This window comes from Myxocyprinus asiaticus, chromosome 20 (assembly GCF_019703515.2).
Source record: "Myxocyprinus asiaticus isolate MX2 ecotype Aquarium Trade chromosome 20, UBuf_Myxa_2, whole genome shotgun sequence".
In the NCBI taxonomy this organism is placed as follows: Eukaryota; Metazoa; Chordata; class Actinopteri; order Cypriniformes; family Catostomidae; genus Myxocyprinus; species Myxocyprinus asiaticus.
In genome coordinates, this window is record NC_059363.1 from 38,807,761 (window position 1) to 38,830,971 (window position 23,211).

At 38.2% G+C, this 23,211-nt stretch overlaps 1 protein-coding gene across 1 annotated transcript in view; it reads right to left on the bottom strand.

Moving 5' to 3' along the window:
- The window catches only part of LOC127410992 (uncharacterized), a 54,377-nt gene that overhangs the window by 13,814 nt on the left and 17,352 nt on the right, over positions 1-23,211 (bottom strand). Inside the window, exons 3-5 of the mRNA XM_051646298.1 lie at positions 10,155-10,236; positions 8,282-8,757; positions 4,588-4,641 (exon numbers count right to left, since the gene is read on the bottom strand). Coding sequence (XP_051502258.1) covers positions 4,588-4,641; positions 8,282-8,757; positions 10,155-10,236 — 612 coding nt within the window. The remainder of the gene's footprint in view (positions 1-4,587; positions 4,642-8,281; positions 8,758-10,154; positions 10,237-23,211) is intronic.

Here is a 23,211-nt window from a genome sequence, read left to right on the forward strand (position 1 = left end):
ACGTTATATATGTTCATTTGGAAATGAGGAATGACACACTTTAATCCGTAGAAATCTCAATATTTATTTAAATGTTTTTTTAAAAGAAAGGAAAAACACCATGTGTATCCTCTCTAGGTACCTCAGGTCACTATTACAAGTGACCCAGCAACAACATTTTTAAAATTTGTTGGATCATTTTGATAAAATCCTGCTTAAAACTACTCAAACACACATTACTCCTGTTGGCTCTCATTGTAAAAAGGCAAACGCTTGTCAGAGAAATGGCAGTTATTTCATCAATGTGAATGTGTGCTACATGACACTGCACTGTCTCCGTGTTCACAATCACGTTTCCCACTGAGCACATCTGGATGCGCTCTACAATATGGAACAGCCTGTGGGCCCCCACTCCATTCTGACCGTCATATATATATATATATATATATATATATATATATATATATATATATATATATATATATATATATATATATGTATATGTATATATATATATATATATATATATATGTATATATATATATGTGTATATGTATATATGTATATGTATATATATATATATATATATATATATATATATATATATATATATATATATATATATATATATACACACACACACACAGGTGCATCTCAATAAATTAGAATGTCATGGAAAAGTTCATTTATTTCAGTAATTCAACTCAAATTGTGAAACTTGAAGGAGTTCCCATCTGTGTTGGGCACTTATTGGATGCTTTTCTTTATTATTTTGTCCAAGTCATCAATTTCAAAAACTTTTTTTTGTAATTACATTTTAGTTTTGTAATGAAATTAATATGGTGGCACAAATATATTTTTGTCTACAAAACTTATTTCAAACATTTAAGCATACGCCTTCAGATCAAAAGATCTTTAAGATCATGAGAAATGTGTGTGTGTGTGTGTGTGTGTGTGTGTGTGTATATATATATATATATATATATATATATATATATATATATGTATGTGTGTATATATATATATATATATATATATATATGTATTTATATATATATATATATGTATGTGTATTTATATGTATATATATATATATATATATATATATATATATATATATATGTATGTGTGTATATATATATATATATATATATATGTATTTATATATATATATATATGTATGTGTATTTATATGTATATATATATATATATATATATATATATATATATATACACACACACACACACAACCGGTCAAAAGTTTTGAAACACTTCACTGAAATGTTTCTCATGATCTTAAAAATCTTTTGATCTGAAGGCATATGCTTAAATGTTTGAAGTAAGTTTTGTAGACAAAAATATATTTGTGCCACCATATTAATTTATTTCATTACAAAACTAAAATGTAATTACAAACAAAAGTTTTTGAAATTGATGACTTGGACAAAATAATAAAGAAAAGCAGCCAATAAGTGCCCAACACAAATGGGAACTCCTTCAGTACTGTTTAAAAAGCATCCCAGGGTGATACCTCAAGAAGTTGGTTGAGAAAATGTCAAGAGTACATTTCTGCAAATTCTAGGCAAAGTGTGGCCACTTTCCTACTTTGAAGATGCTAAAATATAACATAGTTTTGATTTATTTGGGATTTTGTTTAGTCACAACATAATTTCCATAGTTCCATTTATGTTATTCCATAGTTTTGATGACTTTACTATTATTCTAAAATGTAAAGAAAAAAAATTATATTAAACCATTATATTAAAAGTTTCAAAACTTTTGACCGGTAGTGTATATATATAAAAAAATAATATTATTATACCGATAATACCATTGCTTGGACACTCAGTGGTGCTATGGTGTAATTTCCATTGCTAAATAGCCTACACAATAATGCAAGGCAGCTTGATTTAAATCTTTGAATTGTATTTATTTTAACTAAATGAAAATGAAACTGATAAAATAGTGCAATCTGATTCAATTGCAGATCACTTCATTTCTGACGCGGTGCTTGTTGCGCAAATGCACAAATATTTATTTTTTGGACATGTTTGCCAGCAGCGGGTAACATGGCTCATCGATTTTCCACGGGAGATGTCACTCTTTTATGGGAATCATACATTTGTTCATTCCGATAATGATCTTGCCGCCAAACTCGCCCTTGAGCTAAAACAATGCAAGACGCAACAAGCTGTATATCGGTTGGTGTCATATGCCTACTCGGATTTATGTTAAATGTTTAAATGTAGTTTCCTGAAGGACCCTCATTTCATTTTGTTCACTGCTCTGAAATTTGTAAAACGACAATAAACCTGAATTTGTTTGCCCAGTAGTCCTTGATGAAAAGCACTTTCAGTCAGTTCACTGGCAAAACAGCCGATTGGCAGAGGCTTCAGCTGGGTCTTCAAGCCAGCAAAAAAAATATTGTTTAGTACAAAGTACAGAAATATATTGGATCATTGCTATACAACAATAAAGGATGCATATCGCTCTGTCCCTAGAGCAGCTTTGAGACTCTCTGACCATTGTCTGGTTCATCTTCTTCCAACCTAGAGGCAGAAACTAAAATCAGCTAAAACTGTAGTAAAGACTGTAAAGAGTGGACCAATGAAGCAGAGCTGGAACTACAAGCCTGCTTTGACTGCACTGATTGGAGTGTTTTTGAGGCTGCAGACATCAATCTGGATGAGCTCACAGATACTGTGACATCATATATCAGTTTCTGTAAGGATATGTGCATTCCTACTAGGACTTATTTAACATACAACAACGACAAACCGTGGTTTACAGCAGAACTCAGGCAGCTTCATCAGGCCAAAGAGGATGCTTACAGAGGTAGGGATAAAGTCTTGAACAATCAGGCCAGGAACACACTGAATAAGGATATTAGAGTGGCTAAAAAAAGCTATTCTGATAAGCTGAAAAACAAGTTTTCAGCTAACGACCCTGCATCAGTGTGGAGCGGCCTGAAAGACATTACTAACTTCAAGAGACCTTCCCCCAACACTGTAGGGAACCAACAACTGGCTGATGACTTGAATGTTGTCTGTCCTCTGCACTTCAGTAACTGTGTGGTTTATCAAATCGGATATCAGAAGACTACAAAGGACAGTTCGGACTGCTGAGAGGATTATTGGTTGCCCCCTGCCCCCCCTTCAAGAACTGTACACTTTCCTCACTCTGGAAAAGGCTGGAAAAATCAATCTGGACCCCACTCACCCTGCCCACTACCTTTCTGAACTGTTGCCTTCTAGCAGGCCCTACAGAGGACTGAGCACCAGAACCGTCAGGCACAGGAACAGTTTTTTTTTCCTCAGACTATCCATCTCATGAACAGATAAAATTGCCCCATTCAGCAATAATTAATGTGCAATACATAGCTTAGTCTATTTACATTTATCCAACACACCATACCTCTTCTTCCATTACGTTCCCTTGCTTCTGTATATAACAGATTGTATTTGTTTATTGTACATACACTAACATTCAAAAGTTAAGGGTCACTTACTCATTCTTTATTTTAATTTATTTATTTATTTTTTTAAATTTTACATTTTAGAATAATAGTAAAGTCATCACAACTATGGAATAATAGAAATGAAAATATGGGAATTATGTTGTGACTAAAAAGAATAAAAAATAAATCAAAACTATGTTAATATTTTAGCATCTTCAAAGTGGCCACACTTTGCCTAGATTTAGCAGAAATGTACTCTTGGCATTTTCTCATCTTCTTGAGGTATCACCCTGGGATGCTTTTTAAACAGTATTGAAGGAGTTTCCATCTATATGCTGGGCACTTAGTGGCTGCTTTTCTTAATTATTCGGTCCAAGTCATTCATTTAAAAAAAAAAAATAATTTTTAATTAAATTTTAGTTTTGTAATTAAATAAATTAATATGTTGGCACAATTATATTTTTGTCTACAAAACTAATTTCAAACATTTAAGCATACGCCTTCAGATCAAAAGGTTTCTAAGATCATGAGAAACATTTCAGGCAAGTGACCCCAAACTTTTGAACGGTAGTGTACGTGTGTGTGTGTGTGTGTGTGTGTGTATATATTTATTTATTGTCCTATTGTGTATTTTTATATATACTTTATTTTCTATTCACTTCTTATTTTTATTCTATTTTTTTTTTTATTATTATCTCTGTATTGTTATTACTGTATTGTTTGTGCACTGGAAGCTCCTGTCACCAAGACAAATTCCTTGTATGTGTAAGCATACTTGGCAATAAAGCTGATTCTGAGTATTGTTATATCTGTGCATTTAAATAAATATGATTAACTTTCATTCATATTTGTGTTCATTTTGTGGAAAACAATCGGTGGGAAACATGCCTTGATTCATTTTAAATAGATTTTTACTTTATTTTAGTTCTTGCATTTAACATTTTGAATCTACTTGGCAACAACTGCTGTTTGGTCTAAATCATGGTAGAAGAAAAACAACCTTTTGACCCATTTCAGGGGAAAAATAAATAAATAAATAAATTAGATACTGAATATTGTTAAAATTCTGAGAAATATCTAGAGATACTTCTGCTATTATTGCCCAGTCCTATACTATATGACACTGTAATATTTTTTTGACACACACTCACCCGAATCTTGATAGTTCTCGTTTTCCCACCACAGTTCTTTTTAAGGAGCATTTTCTGAAACAAAGATCAGAAAGGAGAAATAATGGTTACTAATAATGACATAAACCTTTCATAAGCCTTACATGTTGAAAGTCAACGTCCACACCACACCACACCACACCACACACACCACACTGAGAAGATTTTTGTTTCTTGCCCTTATAAACACCTATTGCTTGTTTGCCCTTGTGTTCTTCTAGAGGAACCCTGAAAGTTTTCTGCCACTGTGGCCATCAAAATTAATGGTTCTTTTATGTAACAGAGTAAAACATCCTGTGGGCCACCCCCTCAGGACAAGCGTGAAACTCTGTTTGCTATTCTTACCAAGAACTCTACCATTTCTAAACTGAGGCCTGCTGACTCAAGAGCAGGTGTTAACTCTGTTTGGAGCTAATTTGAAAAACAGGTTTCTTGGGACAGAGTCTAGGCTTTGCATTGTCCTAAAAATAATCAGTGCTCTTCAAAGTTTGGAGATTGCAATACATTTATGAAGAAAAAATAATAATAAAAAAATATATAGCAAATGACAAAGGAATAGCTTACACAAAAATGAATATTCTGTCATTATAACTCTAATGTCATTCCATATCTGGATGACTTTTTCTTTTTGGAACACAGAAGAAGATACTTTTATATATCTAATATGCTATATTACTATATTCCAAATCTTCTGAAGACATATGACAGCTCTGTTTGAGGAACAGGCCATTATGTATTACTCACTGAAAATCTTACCATCACATTTGGTATCACTGATGTTTAATCGGCATTAAATTGCATCACATCACTGGCACAATAGGTCTTCATGTGACAAGTTTTAATATAATGTGATTTTCAAACTTTGCCAGACGGCAACATTTTTGTATGCTTTTAGAAGACATAAATACAGTATAGCGCATCAGTTGTATGGAGTACTTGTATGGTCCTTTTTACAGTTTGACAGATCCTTGTCAGTTTTAGGTTTCACAGAAGTAAAAAAAGTTATGTGTGTATAAATCCACAAGAGGATTTTTGGATTAAATGCTCCTTTAACTTTCTTCAGAACTAATTTTGTATGCTTGGACAGACTCTAGGCCTTTAGTTACAGTAAAAACAACTACTGCTTACTACAGTGTGAATATTACAATGACTACGATAAAACCTATAGGGATTGACAGATTAATGTGCATTTCATGAAACCTCTTTGTTTTAAACTCCCATGTCAAAAAAACAACCCAGGAACTGTCAAATGTGTCTATGTGACTAGAAAGCAGCCATGGTCAAAGCCCAACTGGAGTTTGAAATTACCTCGGCCTCATTTCAAAGTTCCCAAACAGGGAGATAATGTTTGTCAAGCTCAACCGTGCTGGGGTTCATTTAGACATCTGTCAGACAAACCATTAATTTCACTCAAACAATAGCTGGACCCCTACATACTGGATGTAAGTAAGTGCATATGTGCAGGAATGGAATTTTTCTTAAGGATTAATAATGAAAAACTAAAATGACCATTGCCCAAGTGTGACTCAACATTAAAATAACAGCTGTCATTTATAATTAAAATGAGAGTATGTAGCAGGGTGCATGGACGTGACTATTTCTTAGTGACCCTCTTTTGAGTATACAGTAATCGTGATGATTGATACTCACCAGTTAAGCTGCAGGAACAACTGATTAAAAACTGAACAGAATTTGAAAGGGTTAAGGCTAAATGAGATTTTAGCAGCTACTTGATTAGTCTCCCATATTGTTTTTCCTCCATCACCTACCTATACACTTGACCGAGCACACATACACACACACACACACACACACACTGTGCCCTTGCCATGGACTCCAAGAGTCATATGGCCCTCACAGCCATCTTCTCTCTACTCAACTCTTGCTGTTTCTCGCCTTCTCTTCCTCTCTCTCTAGACTTTACTCTCCCACCTGGCACAATCTGGTCTGAATATTTAAACACCTGAACACAACTTCTATAGATTCTTGTCCCACTCTGCTTTTTCATTCACTCAGATTTTCTATTTGGCTCGAACACTCCAGCCTTTTGTTCGGAGTGAGGGAGGGGGGGCAAGCATCTGTCATCCTCTCTTTCTCTCTGGAGGTGGTGGGCACAAAGCCCTGGAGCACATGGAGTTGTTTGAGTAAGTGTAGTTGTCTGTATTTGTCAGATTTTTTTCTTCAAAATTCAGCCACTCACTTTAGAAGGTCTGCTGGACTTAAGTGCTCTGAAGATATTTATTTTCTGAAGAACCAGAAAGGCATCTAGATAATTATAGGGTCTTTTGGGGATAGTTATAAGTATTTAAGAAGGATTTTTTTTTTTAATTACACTGCTGAAAAGACGAGAAGGTGCAGTAAGTGATTTTTTTCATGGAAAAGTATGCAAAAAATGGTCCTACTCCCTTAAAGATATTAATGAAATAAGTGTCATGAGATATCTCACCCGTCTCTGTGACAGCTGTAGACTTTTGTAAACAGCAAACAAAAATGTGTCCCGTGGACATTGACCCTTTTCACCTACCAATCATTTTGCTCGTTCTCATAGTGTTGTATCTGAAGTGGATCATTGAGGCAATGATTCATTATGTTTGTCATACGTGAAAGCTTCAGATCGCTTACATCAACTTTAATTCATGAATTTTTATAAAATACCACTAATTACCACAAAACACGTAATGTGTATCTTTAAATATTGTCATATCAACAACCATCAATGGGGCTAATTACTCTTATTTAAGTCTCACAAGCCTTATGTACAGTCATTTCTAGTCAGACATGATAAAATTAACTACTTGGGGTTCAGATTTTCATTCACTAAAAAAACGGTTGATAAGAGTCATTTGTTCGGGAGGTAGCACTGTATCCGCAAACTTGCCGCTCATTATTTTCACATGCAAATGAGCTTGTGATTCACCGCAAATGTTTGCCAGAAGTTTGCAGCTCTTCACCGGTAGTAGTATCCTGCAGCAAACCTTTAGCAACAATAGACAATTTGGTGCAAGTTTGCTGCAAAGCTCATTTGCATGTGAAATTGATCAGTGGCGAATTTTCCTAAATTTTTTGTAAGGAATGTTTTGGGGTGTAGACTTAAGGCTCCAATACTCCAATGGTCACTCTGTACTTTAAAAAAAAAAAAAAAAAAAAAAAAAAAACAAAAAACCCTTATAATAGTCACTAGATTGGGAATTAGACTTCAGTGGTAGCACTATATGTTTCGTGCTGCTGATTGTTGTTGTAGTGCCGCTGCAGAAAACACAGAAAACAGGGGAAGAATGCACATTTGAAGGCCATTGAAGGACCCTTTTGCACGTGAGTTCTTTAATGTGCACTGTAAGTAAAAAAAAAAATGAACCGTACACTTCACAGCAGATGCACTGGAGGTCAGTTTATATATAATCAAACATATTATGTGGGGTTTAGATGTTTTTAATGATTGATTATGACAGATAAGATCATAACCTAACTAGATTATATATTCATTTTAAAACAGCCTTAGACCCTCTCTGCTGGTAAACAGCAGCATGAATGCAGATCGCACCGGTTCGGTCGTATGCATCTGAGCCCAGTGTAGTGTAATCGTACACCAGTTTGATCGTACATGGGAAGGGTTTTAAAGGAACTGAGTCAAGAAATTCATTTGGTTCATCAGGTATCAGAAATGTGTGTTTCTAACCTGCTGCATCTTCTCCAGGTCCAGGCTGGGCCGACCGAGTTCTCCTGTGTAAGCGGGCCTGTGCCGCCAATAAGGCATGGAAGGCTGTTCAAAGTGGTTGAGGATGATGGGCCGGACAGGAAGGCGGGTCGTCGTGTGCAATGGTTTGAGAGCTCGAGGCGGGGAGGAGCTGAAAGGAACAGGGCTGGGACAGGTGGCACTCAAGCGAGCCCCCGCAGCTGGCTCATTTGGCCCACACAGGTCCTTCACCTCCTCATCACTAGAGGCACTGCTCATGTCTCCATGCCTGTGCCACTTTCTCCCCGCCTCAGCCCCTGGAGCTCCTGCAATGCGCTCCAGCTCCTCTTCAGAACTGTGACGATCCAGGGTGGTGTCCAGCAGAAGACGGAAACGGCGTAGGTGGGCGGGAGAAAGCACGCCCTGATTGTGCTGTTGACTGGTGGCTAGAGGAGTGAGGGCGCAGTTCCGCCGGCGCTCTGTATAGAATATAATTTAGCAGAAAGTAGCCTAAGCAGATGCTTTTATCCAAAAACACTTACAATACACATTCAGGGACAGTCCCCAAGAAGCATTCGGCATCAGTGCCCAAGGGTACAATGGTGATATTTTGTGGCTTGTTCCTTAAGAGGCGTTCACACTGACAGTGATTAAAGTGCTGGAGGTCGCCAATTTGCAGTACTGTTGGTGGCTAGTATGTCTCTATTCGAGTACAGTAAGGGCTGATTACAAGATCACTATCTTCAATCCCATAGGTAGTCGCTGGACTATGTCACTGCTATTCTTTGATGCATTACCAACGGCTGCTGTCACTCAAAACTCTCATAAAAAAATGAATGACTTCTGGTGACTTGTTGCAAATCGTTGTCAGTGTGAACATCACTTTACATAACTCAACCCAGCAGTGAGCGGTTACCACTATACCGCACCACCCAGACCATATCTGATCAGATCTCATAGCTTTAAGCTAAAGTTAGGCCAGTATTTGCTGCAAGTTCAAGCAAGAAGTGATTAAATGAATATATGGTATGGACCATACATTGTTTAGATAAAGTTTATGGTTTGGGGTTTCTAACTTTAAAGGGACAGTTCACCAAAAAATTAAAATTCTCTCATCATTTACTCACCATCATGCCATATCAGAAATGAATGACTTTCTTTCTTCAGCAGAACACAAACAAAGATTTTTAGAAGAATATCTCAGCTCTCTAGGTCCGGACAATGCAAGTGAACGGTGATCAGACATTTGTAGCTCCAAAAACCACAAAGGAAACATAAAAGAAATCCATATGACTCCAGTGTTTAAATCCATATCTTCAGAAGCAATATAATAGGTGTGGGTGAGAAACAGAACAATATTTAAGTCCTTTTTTTTTACTCTAAATCTCCACTTTAACTTTCACTTTCAGATGTAAAAGTGAAACTAAACAGGCACCACATGTGACTTTCAGATATAAAAGTGAAAATGAAAGTGGAGATTTATAGTAAAAAAGGACTTAAATTTTGATCAGTTTCGCACCCAAACCTAATATATTGCTTTTGAAGATATGGATTTAACCACTGGAGTCTTATGGATTACTTCTATGTTTCCTTTATTTGATTTTTGGAGCTTCGAAGTTCTGGCCACCATTCACTTGCATTATATGGACTTACAGAGCTGAAATATTCTTCTAAAAATCTTAATTTGTATTCTGCAGAAGAAAGTAAGTCATACACATCTTGGATGGCATGAGAGTGAGTAAATGATAAGATAATTTTCATTTTTGGGTGACCTATCACTTTAAGGATTACAAGGAAGTGAATTCCACTCAATGCATGTGGCAAATATTCTATATACTGTACATATGCATGTGGCAGAATACGGCAAAACACAAACCTCTGTCGATCTGTGCCAGTTCTTGGTTTTCACCCTCCGAGTCTTCACTCTCTCCTCCTTCCTCACTGCCATGGTAGGAAATCTGTTTCAAAAGCAAAGCAAAGGTCAGACAAACCTGAATCACCATGGCAGAAACTCTGCATAAGTATGCACACGTCCCACAGCTCCCGCACACACAAACACCCTCAACAGGGCTTTTTATGCACTTACATTCCAGTTCAGTGGCATAAAGGCACTGCTTATCCTCTGTTATCACAATAAGACAAATGACTAACACTTGAGCAATTTCTTCAGAAACAGTCCCTCTGATATACAAAAGGGTGAGATAAACTTTGCTGACAAGCAAACAAATGCTTCCTGCAAACAAGCCAACCTGAAAGGGCTTTACTTATTTAGATTAAAAAATGTTTTTTTTTTTTTTTACATTTTCCTAAGAAGATGGGCAGTGCTTGCCCATGCAAAAGTCACCTCCACAATGCAAGGGTGTTGTGGGTGGTTGTCAGGCCATTGCTTGGGTGTTCTGGTTGGTTGCTAGGGCATTGCTAGGTTGTTGGTGTCCAAAATAATTTGCTTGGGGTTTGTTCAAATCCCAAAAGGCAAGTTTGAGCAATAGTAATAGTGATGCTTGTCTTAGCAAACACCGCAAATGATTCACGTATCTACACCCTGATTGAGATTACAGAATGTGTCATTAGATTAGAATGTGTGATGTATTGCAAGAAATGAGCCCACTTGTCAAATGAAACTCAATCCAAAATTCAAACTTCAGTGTGCATTCCCTTGCTGATCTGCCTCTTTTGAGAGAAGATCTGAAAGTGTGAAAGGAAGAAATATAGCGTGAGATTAAAGGGATAGTTCAACCAAAAATGAAAATTCTCTCATGATTTACTCACTCTCCTGGCACATAAAGGGGGTATAAAAGTAATCCATGACTCCAGTGGTTAAATCTATGTGTTCAGACACGATATGATAGGTGTGGATGAGAAACAGGTCAATATTTAAGTCCTTTTTTTCTATAAATTCTCCTCCCTGTCCAGTCATAGTAAAAAAGGACTTAAATATTGATCTATACTTTTATGTTGCCCTGATGTGGATTTTGGAGCTTCAAAATTTTCACACCCATTCACTTGCATTGTATGGACCTACAGAGCTGAGAAATTCTTCTAAAAATCTTCACCTGTGTTCAGCAGAATAAAGTAAGTCATACACATCTGGGATGGCCTTAGGGCGAGTAAATGATGAGAGGATTTTCAATTTTGGTTGAACTATTCCTTTAAGAGAAGTAAAATTGAAAGTCCAACCCAGGACCACAGCACCAATAGCTGAAAAACTTTAGCTATGCACAAAGGCCCATTCTGTTAGCTCATTTAGAAAATATTATTTTAAGAGTAAACCTGATTAGAGTCTATCAGAGAATAAGAGAGTGAATCAGAGTGAAACCCAACAGATTGCACCAGTAAAGAGTTAAGTAACACAGTGCACGGTAATTACCTTGTCCAAGCCAGGCTAACCAGCTGCCATCTGTTCTCAAGTACACACACACACAGCCCACTTCTCTTCTCTTTAGCCTTTCACTGAGCAAACAGTAAGTGAGAGAACAGAGAAGAGAGAGAGAAAAAGAAACTGAACGAGTCAAATGTGTCTCTCTTTCTCACATATCCTTGGATCTCACAACAGCCCGGGGCCCCCTGATTAATGCAACACTAACGTCACTAAATGGAATTGCAAAAATAAACCAAAATTGTTTTTCAAAAAAGAATTTTTATACACCCTCCGTCTGTTATTGGTCAAACTAACAAAAGCACCAAAGATGCAGTGTTTAGACTGACACTTTTTGGGGAAATCAACCTACGAATGGTTTAATTAATAGATTGCATAATAAGCTGGGAAAGGAGAAAATTAGCCTTTGCAAAAATTAGGCACATCAGCTTTAAGGAAGTCCTGTATAGTTAGCCTTGTTTAGGGTCATGTCCAACAGACACCAATCAGACACGTTTCGATATATGGATTCATTAAAACAGGATTTTAAAAGTCATAAACAACAGATATTTAGCAAATAAAAAAATAACTTATCAGCTACTGTCTTGCAATTTATTGTTGAAGGCGGCTACAAAGCTTGGTAGTACTTTCTATGAAGCCCATACTTATAATGCATTGTAAAGACATTATCATGCATTTGTCATGTCTCATAATACACTTTATAATATGTTATAACATCGCAAATATTTGTAACCAATTAAAATACATTATAATAATTACTTATTTATAGTTACAGTTGAAGTCAGAAGTTTACATACATACACTTAGACTGAAGTCATTAAAACTAATTTTTTAACCACTCCACAGATTTAATATTAGCAAACTATAGTTTTGGCAAGTCATTTAGGACATCTACTTTGTGCATGACACAAGCTTGGTCGCAAATGGGTCTTCCAAATGGACAATGACCCCAAGCATACCTCCAAAGCTGTGGCAAAATGACTTAAGGACAACAAAGTCAAGGTATTGGAGTGGCCATCACAAAGCCCTGACCACAATCCGATAGAAAATGTATGGGCAGAACTGAAAAAGCACATGTGAGCAAGGAGGCCTACAAACCTGACTTATTTACACCAGTTCTGTCTGGAGGAATGGGCCAAAGTTCCAGCAACTTATTGTGAGAAGCTTGTGGAAGGCTACCCAAAATATTTGACCCGAGTTAAACAATTTACAGGCAATGCCACCAAATACTAACAAAGTGTATGTAAACTTCTGACCCACTAGGAATGTGATGAAATAAATAAAACCTGAAATAAACAATTCTCTCTACGACTATTCTGATATTTCACATTCTTAAAATAAAGTAGTGATCCTAACTGACCTAAGACAGGGAATGTTTTCTACGATTAAATGTCAGGAATTGGGAAAAACTGAGTTTAAATGTATTTGGTTAAGGTAAATGTAAACTTCTGACTTGAACTGTATACCTTAGAATATAATGCATTATCACACAAGCAACATTTCATTTTATCTGCAGAAGTTTTGTAATATATTTGTAATATATATAATAGGTTGCTTTAAGTAAAGTGACAAAAGCAATGTCTTCTTATAAACATCCATAAGATATATTTTTAAGTGGTTATAAGTCATTACAAGTCATGCTGGAAATTATATACACATTACACATGCACAAAATACAAAATAACACACATTCAATGTAAATTGAGATATTATGAAAAATATTTGTACAAGGTTAAAATATATCAGAAACTTGATGTATGTATGTTGATCACACATGTAGCCAATCTTCTTGGGTGTAAACGCACCTAAGAATAAAAAAATAAAAAATAAAAAACAGATTCTATACTGGACTCTATTCAATAAACTTTAATGTTTGAGCATATGTTTTGAAGAATTATTTTATAAATAACTTCCATTATAAACTCAGCAAAAAAGAAACATCCTCTCACTTTCAGCTGCTTTTATTTTCAGCAAATTTAACATGTGTAAATATTTGTATGAACATAAAAAGATTCAACAACTAAGACATAAACTGAACAAGTTTAACAGACATGTGACTAATAGAAATGGAATAATGTGTCCCTGAACAAAAGGGGGGTCAAAATCAAAAGTAACAGTCAGTATCTGGTGTGGCCACCAGCTGCATTAAGTACTGCAGTGCATCTCCTCCTCATGGACTGCACCAGATTTGCCAGTTCTTGCTGTGAGATGTTTCCCCACTCTTCCTCCAAGGTACTTGCAAGTTCCCAGACATTTCTGTGGGGAATGGCCCTAGCCTTCACCCTCCGATACAACAGGTCCCAGACGTGCTCAATGGGATTGAGATCCGGGCTCTTCGCTGGCCATGGCAGAACACTGACATTCCTGTCTTGCAGGAAATCATGCACAGAACGAGCAGTATGGCTGGTGGCATTGTCATGCTGCAGGGTCATGTCAGGATGAGCCTGCAGGAAGGGTACCACATGAGGGAGGAGGATGTCTTCCCTGTAACGCAAAGTGTAGAGATTGCCTGTAATGACAACAAACTCAGTCCGATGATGCTGTGACACACTGCCCCAGACCATGATGGACCCTCCACCTCCAAATAGATCCCGCTCCAGAGTACAGGCCTCGGTGATAAGCTCATTCCTTCGACGATAAACACGAGTCCGACCATCACCCGTGGTGAGACAAAACCGCGACTCGTCAGTGAAGAGCACTTTTTGCCAGTTGTCTGGTCCATCGAAGGTGGGTTTGTGCCCATAGGCGACATTGTTGCCGGTGATGTCTGGTAAGGACCTGTCTTACAATAGGCCTACAAGCCTTCAGTCGAGCCTCTCCCAGCCTACTGCGGACAGTCTGAGCACTGATGGAGGGATTGTGCATTCCTGGTGTAACTCGGGCAGTTGTTGTTGCCATCCTGTACCTGTCCCGCAGGTGTGATATTCGGATGTACCGATCCTGTGCAGGTGTTGTTAAACGTTTGCCAGTGCGAGGACGATTGGTTGTGCTTCCTGTCTCCCCGTAGCGCTGTCTTAGGCGTCTCACAGTACGTTGCAATTTATTGCCCTGGCCACATCTGCAGTCCTCATGCCTCCATGCAGCATGCCTAATGCATGTTTACGCAGATGAGCAAGGACCCTGGGCATCTTTCTTTTGGTGTTTTTCAGAGTCAGTAGAAAGGTCTCTTTAGTGTCCTAAGTTTTTATAACTGTGACTTTAATTGCTTACCGTCTATAAGCTGTTAGTGTCTTAACGACCATTCCACAGGTGCATGTTCATTAATTGTTTATGGTTCATTGAACAAGCATGGAAAACACTGTTTAAACCCTTTACAATAAAGATCTGTAAAGTTATTTGGATTTTTACAAAATTATCTTTAAAATACAGTGTCCTGAAAAAGGGACGTTTCTTTTTTTGCTGAGTTTATAAGTTTGCCGTAATCTATTGTGTTACAAGTTTATGTTATGGCTGTTTCTAAGAAGATATTGCTTTTGTAAATTTACTTAAAGTAGGCAAAGACCACTTATAATATGATCATGTCATAAAGCCTTGTCATGTATGCTGCTTGTGCATGATAGCACTTATACGATTAACTTAATTAAATTCTGCTGCGTTAAAATTGAATGTTGCTTGTGTTATAATGCATTATACTCTTAAGTATAACTTTGAATAGGGGAAGTCTTATAATGTATTATAACTGTAGTTATAACACTATATAACATTTTTTGTTCCTGGGCAGTAAGTGTTATTTCCTAATTGCTTATGCCTCAAAAGTATAGAAAATGGCTATTATTCCCCACAAACTTTGCTTTTGTGACCAGGACAGTGATATTTTGAAATGTACCTATTTCCGATGAGAAAACAGGCAAATTTGTGTCTTTTCATTCACATAAATTCACAACATATGAATCCAAAATCCTTCTTTATCTGTGGTCCAACGAAGACACCGGCTTGACCTTTGCCTCAGACAGCTTAGGGAAGAAGTCTTGAAGGTACTTGAAGGCTGCCGACCCCTTATCTAGAGCTCTGACAAATTGTTTCATAAGGCCCAATTTGATGTGCAGTGGTGGCATCAGCACCTTCCGGGGGTCCACCAGTTGCTCCCACTTGACGTCGTTCCTCCCCACAGAGAACTCGGTCCGCTGTGGCCAGTCCCGCCTGTGGTAGTGCGCCTTGGTGTCCCTGCTGTCCTAAAAGCAAAGATATCAGGGAAACTTGGTAAAACCGCCTTGGAGTCCCATCAGGAATAGCACAATTTTGAAGTCTCCTATGAACTCCCAGCCGTATTCATCATACTTCAAGGCGTCCAGCAAGGTCTTGATGCTGTTGTAATCCTCTTTGAGGTGCACCGAGTGAGCCAGGGGAAGAGACGGGTACTTGTTACCATTATGGACTAGCACGGCTTTGAATATTACTTTAGTATAAATACATGTTAATTTGGATTCTTATGTTGTTTTTTTCTGACTTTATGTGAACGAAAAGGCACAAATTCGCCTGTTTTCTCAAATATTTCAAAATATCACTGTCCTGGTCACAAAAGCAAAGTTTGTGGGGAATAATAGCCATTTTCTATACTTTTGAGGCATAAGCAATAACACTTACTACCCAGAAAAGAAAAAAAAAAATTGTTACACAGTGTAATTATTTATGAGAAGTTACAACTTATTAAAAGGTGTATTATGAGACATTATGAATGTAGTATAATGTATGTATAATGCCTTTACAATGCATTATAAATTTGAGCTTCATAGAAAGTTACCCAAAGCTTTTATTGTTGTTGCTACAAGCAGTGCTTAAAGGTAATACGTTTAGAGATACCTGCCATAAACTTCTAGGAGAGGGTTAAAGGAATAGTTCACCCAAAAATAAGATACAAAGATAACAAAGATATTTTGAAGAGTATCTCAGCTGTGTAGGTCCATACAATGCAAGTGAATGGTGACCAGAAATTTGAAGCTCCAAAATGCTCATAAATTCAGCATAAAAGTAATCCATAAGACTCCAGTGGTTAAATCCATATCTTCAGAAATGATACAATAGGTGTGGGTGAGAAACAGATCAATATTCAAGTCCTTTTTAACTATAAATCTCCACTTTCAATTTTTTATTTAGTTTTTTTTTTTTTTTTTTTGGTGATTCGCATTCTTCGTGCATATCACCACCCACTGGTCGGGGCTGGTCAACGGTGGAGATTTATAGCAAAAAAGGACTTAAATATTGATCTGTTACTCACCTTCAACGTTCTGGCCACCATTCACTTGCATTATATGGACCTACAGAGTGGAGATATTCTTCTAAAAATCTTAATTTGTGTTCTGCAGAAAAAAGAAAGTCATACACATCTGGGATGGCATGAACTGTTGGACTGTCAGCATTCTAGCCTTTTCAGAAGTTGCACCTCTAAATTCATCCTCTTTAAAGAACCACTGCTAAAAAAAAACATTAAAGTTTCACAAGCAAATTACATTACAAAACTAAGAATCTGGATAAATACATTATTCAACCTCACTAACTATCTAGTTGGTTCATGGTCGACCATTCTGACTCACTCCTATTTCGTAAATGTTTTTAACAAGTAAAAGTCTTGCCACGATAAAAGGGCACCCAGTGGGACACAAACACTGACTAGAAAATGACCTTTACACTGGCAACAGGCATAAAATGTGTATAAACTTTAGTGTAAATTAATTAATAACCAACATACTTCTATTATATTTATTAAATACCATTCTGTGTATGTTCTGTATGTAAATGTGTATAAATGTATTTCTACAATAAAGCAATAAAAGGTACTAGAGGCTAAATGGCAGTGTTAGGCAGAGTGACAGCAACCCCATCAGCTATGTTCTCGAGTGCCTTATTGCTTTTATAAAATTGTTTCAACATAAAAATATTATGGACACAAATTTATGTCATCCTTCCGATAAAAGATATAGTCCTTGACATGTAAACTAAGGTTAATAATAGGCCTTTATAGCTGCTTTTCCACCATTGGTCCAAACAGTTCTCATTGTGAATCAGTGCCATTCCATGATGATCTGGTAGCACAGTTACGGTTTCTTTTTCCATGGTGGTGCTGTGAAATCAGAATTAGAATGGAATAACTGGGAAAATGACCAAACATGAGTTGGCACGTCACTACAGTCGTGAATTACAGTCAAGGAAAGTTTGTCACAGAACAGTGCTGAACTGTGCTCAAGTGGAAATGATACTGTATGCTATTAAATGCTATTGCTATTGTGGTATTTATCCATTTTATAAGCTAAACATTTTATAAAGTTTAGTATTTTTAACTAAGCCAGTTCAGCTTCTTGAATGTGAATCTGATTTGGGACAGAAACTTGGAACTCATAGTGCAAATGTGTACCATTACTGTACAACCATCTCTTGTTGTAGCTCTCTCAAGTAGGTAGGCACACTGCCAGCATTACACTGCTATAAGCACTGTACAACATGCTGGCAAGTGAACATGACTTTGTGGTGACAGCAAATCTATAGATCTGATAAGAGTCCTTCTACATCCAGACTCATTTTAACTCACTTTTATGTCATCAGAGAAAAGAATAATGGTACTATGTCGACTTCTGGTTCTTCGCTTGCATTAAAAAGCTCTGAAAAGACCTCATGGGTTAAAAGAAAACAGGAGTGCTTGTAGTACACAACAAGAAGTACATTTACAAGTAAATACAACACTTCTGAAGAATATACTGTAGATTAAGAGGACTTGTACTGGTCTTCAAATTAGGCTTTCAAGCTTAAAGACCCTGGCACACTCAAGGCGAAGTGCTTCTTCATTCTTTACTCGGAGCCGACCGATATATCGCAGAGGCCGATAAATCGTCCAAAATTCTGACTTTATTAATTATCGGCATCGGCCGATACATTTTCCCGTTTGGCCGATTTGTTTCTTGAGGGTGACAAGAATCGCTTGCTTGCATGTGAAGCGACTGAGACATGTAAACGACCAGTCACGGTTCGTTTTGTTGTTACGTGCCATCATGTTACAACAATAATAGACAGGTGTGCAACACAGTGTCATTTAAACGGTCCGCATATCAGAGCATAATGTTAAAGTGCTTGCCTGTTTCATTCTCCCACTCTCTCCTCAACAGTTCCCTGTAACTTTTAACTGTCTTGTATAATAATAAAAGGCAAATATCAATAAAACTTGTTTTATATACCATTTGCAAATATGCAGACATCTCGTTTAAACATATGTAATTCACGAACCTCACAAAAATCCAGTGTTTTCTTCCCATCAAGCTCTCATATAACATCTTCCTCTGAAGTGCGTATTCCATCAGTCAGAAACAAAAACTTCAGGATCAGAATCAAAAGTTCCACTGATTCACAAAACATGATGGTCAGTCCGTGTCAATCCAAGTAGGCAATCCAGGTGGTTTAAATTGTCAGGAGATTGTTGCTCGAGCTGGATGCGCACAAGTGCGTGAGTGCAACTTCAAGGCTGCGTCTGAAACCAGGAAAATGCTGCCTCCGGAGGCTGTATACGGAGGTAGGGTGAAAATAAGCTTTTCAAACTGTTCCGAGGCCAGTTTCCTTAAGAGTTCCATTCATTTAAAACAGATGTCAGTTAAGCCATTAACAGATTAGGCAGCAAGGTAACCTGCCTACGTTTTCGGATGCAGCCCAAGGTACAAGTGCTTCATGTGTGCTATAAGTAAATGTCTTATTCACTATGCACTGTATGTACAATTGGTTTGATTCTGTATTTTTTTTAGTAAATGCGAGTGTTAATGCACACATGGTTGCTGGACTACTGTGTGTACTGTTATTCCCTTCTTCCTAATATAGTAACAATTTCTTCATGTGCAAATAAATTACTAAAATTTAATGACTAAACAGAAATCTGAAGAAACTTCTATCTACCATTTAAAATACAATATTTTTTAGTTTTGTGTGAAATTGAGCAAATATAGAGCTAAATAAGAAAAATATTTTTTTTTAGCAATTTTAAGTTTGTTATATACTATATTAAATTGTGTGATATATCGGCATTGTATCGGCCTATCGGCCACCCTGCTGTCTGGATATCAGCATCGGCAATTAAAAAACCCATATCGGTCGACCACCGATGGGCAACGACATACTGTTTGTGAACATTCAGACACCCACAAATCTGCTGGGGGAGGTGTTTAGAGGTATATTTAAATAGGAGGACTCTCAAGACTACATGTAAAATATAAACTAATATGATATTAAAATGTATTATCAATGACTTCATGCTTCATTCTATGAGTGCAATTCACACAAGATCAGTAAAAGATGCGGTATAGACTACTCAATGATGATTTAAAGTGATATACATGCAGTAGATAGTGTGTAATTTGTAAGGTTTACCTTTTGCATTCATGGATCTAATGCATTAGCACACTATACATGGCCACAGTATGCGCCGATTACACTGTTATTGTAATTAATGATGTCACTTATCCAACTGCACAGGGTGTCTTAAAGAGTGTTAATGTGCAGAACACAGACAAAAGAATGACGATAGGCATATCTTACTTTGGGCAGATGTGTAAATTGCTTTCGGCTGCAGACAGCACATGAGTGAAACAGCATATCAAACAAGAAAGTGAATGAGCACTTAAGAGTACTTTAGTGGATTTGATTCCTTTTGTAGACTAATCATGTTGTAAACATGTTCTTGTAAAATGTCTCTACGTGAAAGATCGTACAGATGAAGTTAAATTTGCACCAGCTCGCTAATAAATCTATACACGTATGTTGTCATGTTGTGGTCATCTTTACTGACTGAACGGGAAATAGCTGTCAGCCTCAAGGTAGGTGGAGCTCCAGGTCAAACCTACCAATGACAAGGACCAATGGCAGTAAGGAGGTGTTCAGCAGCCGGTAAGAATTTTTCCTGAATGTTTGCCCTGGAAAGCTGTTACGAACCACCAAAACAAACTCAACACTTTCTTTTTGGCTAGATTTTGTTCTAAATGACTTCATATCCGTTCGTTTTTCGATTTCATAATAAGTGTGCAGGGGCATTAAAAAAAGACCCAAAGCTCCATGAAAGTATCATAAATGTGATCCATACTAATTCCCGCTATTTTCCTTCTGAAGTCATACCAGATTTTAATGTGAGGAACAGACTGAATTTTAGGTCTTTATTCACTAAAAATCTTGACATCCACCCTAGCTTTCCATGGCGCATTAATGAGAGTTCATGAGAAAAGTAGTGATGTCCATTTCATGAACAAATCATTATTTTAAATGAATCCGTTGATCCTGTCGTAAGGGCTCGTAAGCTCAAGATGGCACCGAGTATGGCTGCTGTGTTGCGAGCTCCGACACAACATTGTAGTGTTTTGTTTGTTGTGTTTACAATTCTTATGTTTTTTATCTTGGGTGTTGTCTGCCTTATTGTCTACGACAGACAAACACTTTTGGACATTGGTTCTGCAATTACACACCGTAAACCGGACTTCAAATTCCTCAATGCCGACCCGCTGTTTACAAACACACCAGCGGAACCCTTTGTCTGGGCAGCCCGGCCGCGAAAACGCAAAAGGAAAAGGGGAAACAGAGCTGCCGTTCTCATCAGAGTAAGACGCCGTGCAAATTGACCCCCGATACCCAGTATTCTACTGGCAAATGTTCAGTCTCTGGACAACAAGCTCTGCGAGCTGAGCGCACGGATCTCTTTCCAACGAGAGATGAGGGACTGCTGCACCATCTGCCTTACGGAAACTTGGATGTCTGCTGAGATTCCAGATTCAGCCATTGAACCCGCGTTGTTCTCCGTGCACCGAGCGGACAGAGAGAAAGACCTCTCAGGTAAAAGCAGAGGTGGTGGTGTATATTTTATGATCAACAAATCCTGGTGTGATCAGAGGAACGTATGAATTTCTCATGCTTCTGTGTCGACCATTCTGGCTACCGAGGGAATTCACAGTGGTCATTATCACTGCTGTGTACATCCCACCACAAGTCGACACAGACCGGGCACTCAAGGAACTGTATGGGATTATAAGCAAGCAGGAAACTGCGCACTCTGAGGCCGCATTCATTGTGACCGGGGACTTTAATAAAGCCAGTTTCAAATCAAGTCGCACCAAAATACCACCAACACATTAGTTTTAACACATGAGGGGACCGGGTTTTGGACCATTGCTACTCTCCCTTCCGGGACGGCTACAAATCCCACCCCCGCCCACCATTTGGCAAATCGGACCACTCTTCCTTTCTGCTTCTGCCCGCTTACAGGCAGAAACTGAAACAGGAAGCAGCCACCCTCAGAACGATCCACTGCTGGTCGGACCAATCAGACTCTATGCTACAAGACTGTTTTGATCACGCAGACTGGGAGATGTTCCGGTCCGCCTCTGATGCGAGCTCATCGAGCTTTACGCTGATAGCATAACGTGTTTCATCAGAAAGTGCGTAGAGGACGTCGTTCCGACCAGAACAATACGGATCTACCCGAACCAGAAACCTTGGATTAATAGCGATGTTCGCGCGGCATTTGATGCGCGGCCCTCCGCTTTTAATTCCGGGAACGCGGAGGAGCATAAACAAGCCAGTTATGCCCTCCGAAAAACTAACAGAACAGCAAAACGTCAGTACAGGAACAAGATTGAAGGACAGTTTAACACCACCAACTCTAGAAGCATGTGGCAGGGAATTAACATCATCATGGACTTTGAAGGGAATAAAAACTCCGCCGTGAACACCACTGCCTCTCTCCCGGATGAGCTAAATACTTTTTATGCTCGTTTCAAGGGAAATAACACTGCCCTCGCGGAGAGAGCTCTCGTGGCCGAAGCTACAGAGGTTAGTTCACTCTCCGTCTCAGTAGCGGATGTACCCCGATCCTTCTGACGGGTGAATATCCGCAAAGCCGTGAGTCCAGACGGCATTCCGGGCCGCATCAGAGCGTGCGCGACCACCAACTGGCTGGTGTTTTTACGGACATTTTCAACCTTTCCCTCTCTTTGTCTGTAGTCCCCACATGCTTTAAAACATCCACCATTGTGCCTGTTCCAAAGCAATCCAAAATCACTTGCTTAAATGACTGGTGTCCTGTTGCTCTGACCCCCATCATCAGCAAATGCTTTGAGAGACTAATCAGAGATTACATCTGCTTTGTGCTGCCTCCATCACTAGACCCATTGCAGTTTGCTTACCGCAACAACCCCTCCACTGATGATGCCATTGCATCTACAATATACACTGCTCTCTCCCACCTGGAAAAAAAGAACACTTATGTGAGAATGTTGTTTGTAGACTACAGCTCAGCATTCAACACCATAGTGCCCTCCAAGCTTGATGAGAAACTGGGCTCTGGGCTTAAACAGCTCGCTGTGCAGCTGGATCCTGGACTTCCTGTCAAGCAAGACGCCAGGTGGTTAGAATGGGCAGCAACATCTCCTCATCACTGACCCTCAACACTGGAGCCCCACAGGGCTGTGTTCTCAGCCCACTCCTGTATTCCCTGTACACACATGACTGTGTGGCAACACACAGCTCCAATGCCATCATTAATTTTGCTGATGATACGACGGTGGTAGGTCTGATCACTGAAAATGATGAAACAGCCTACAGA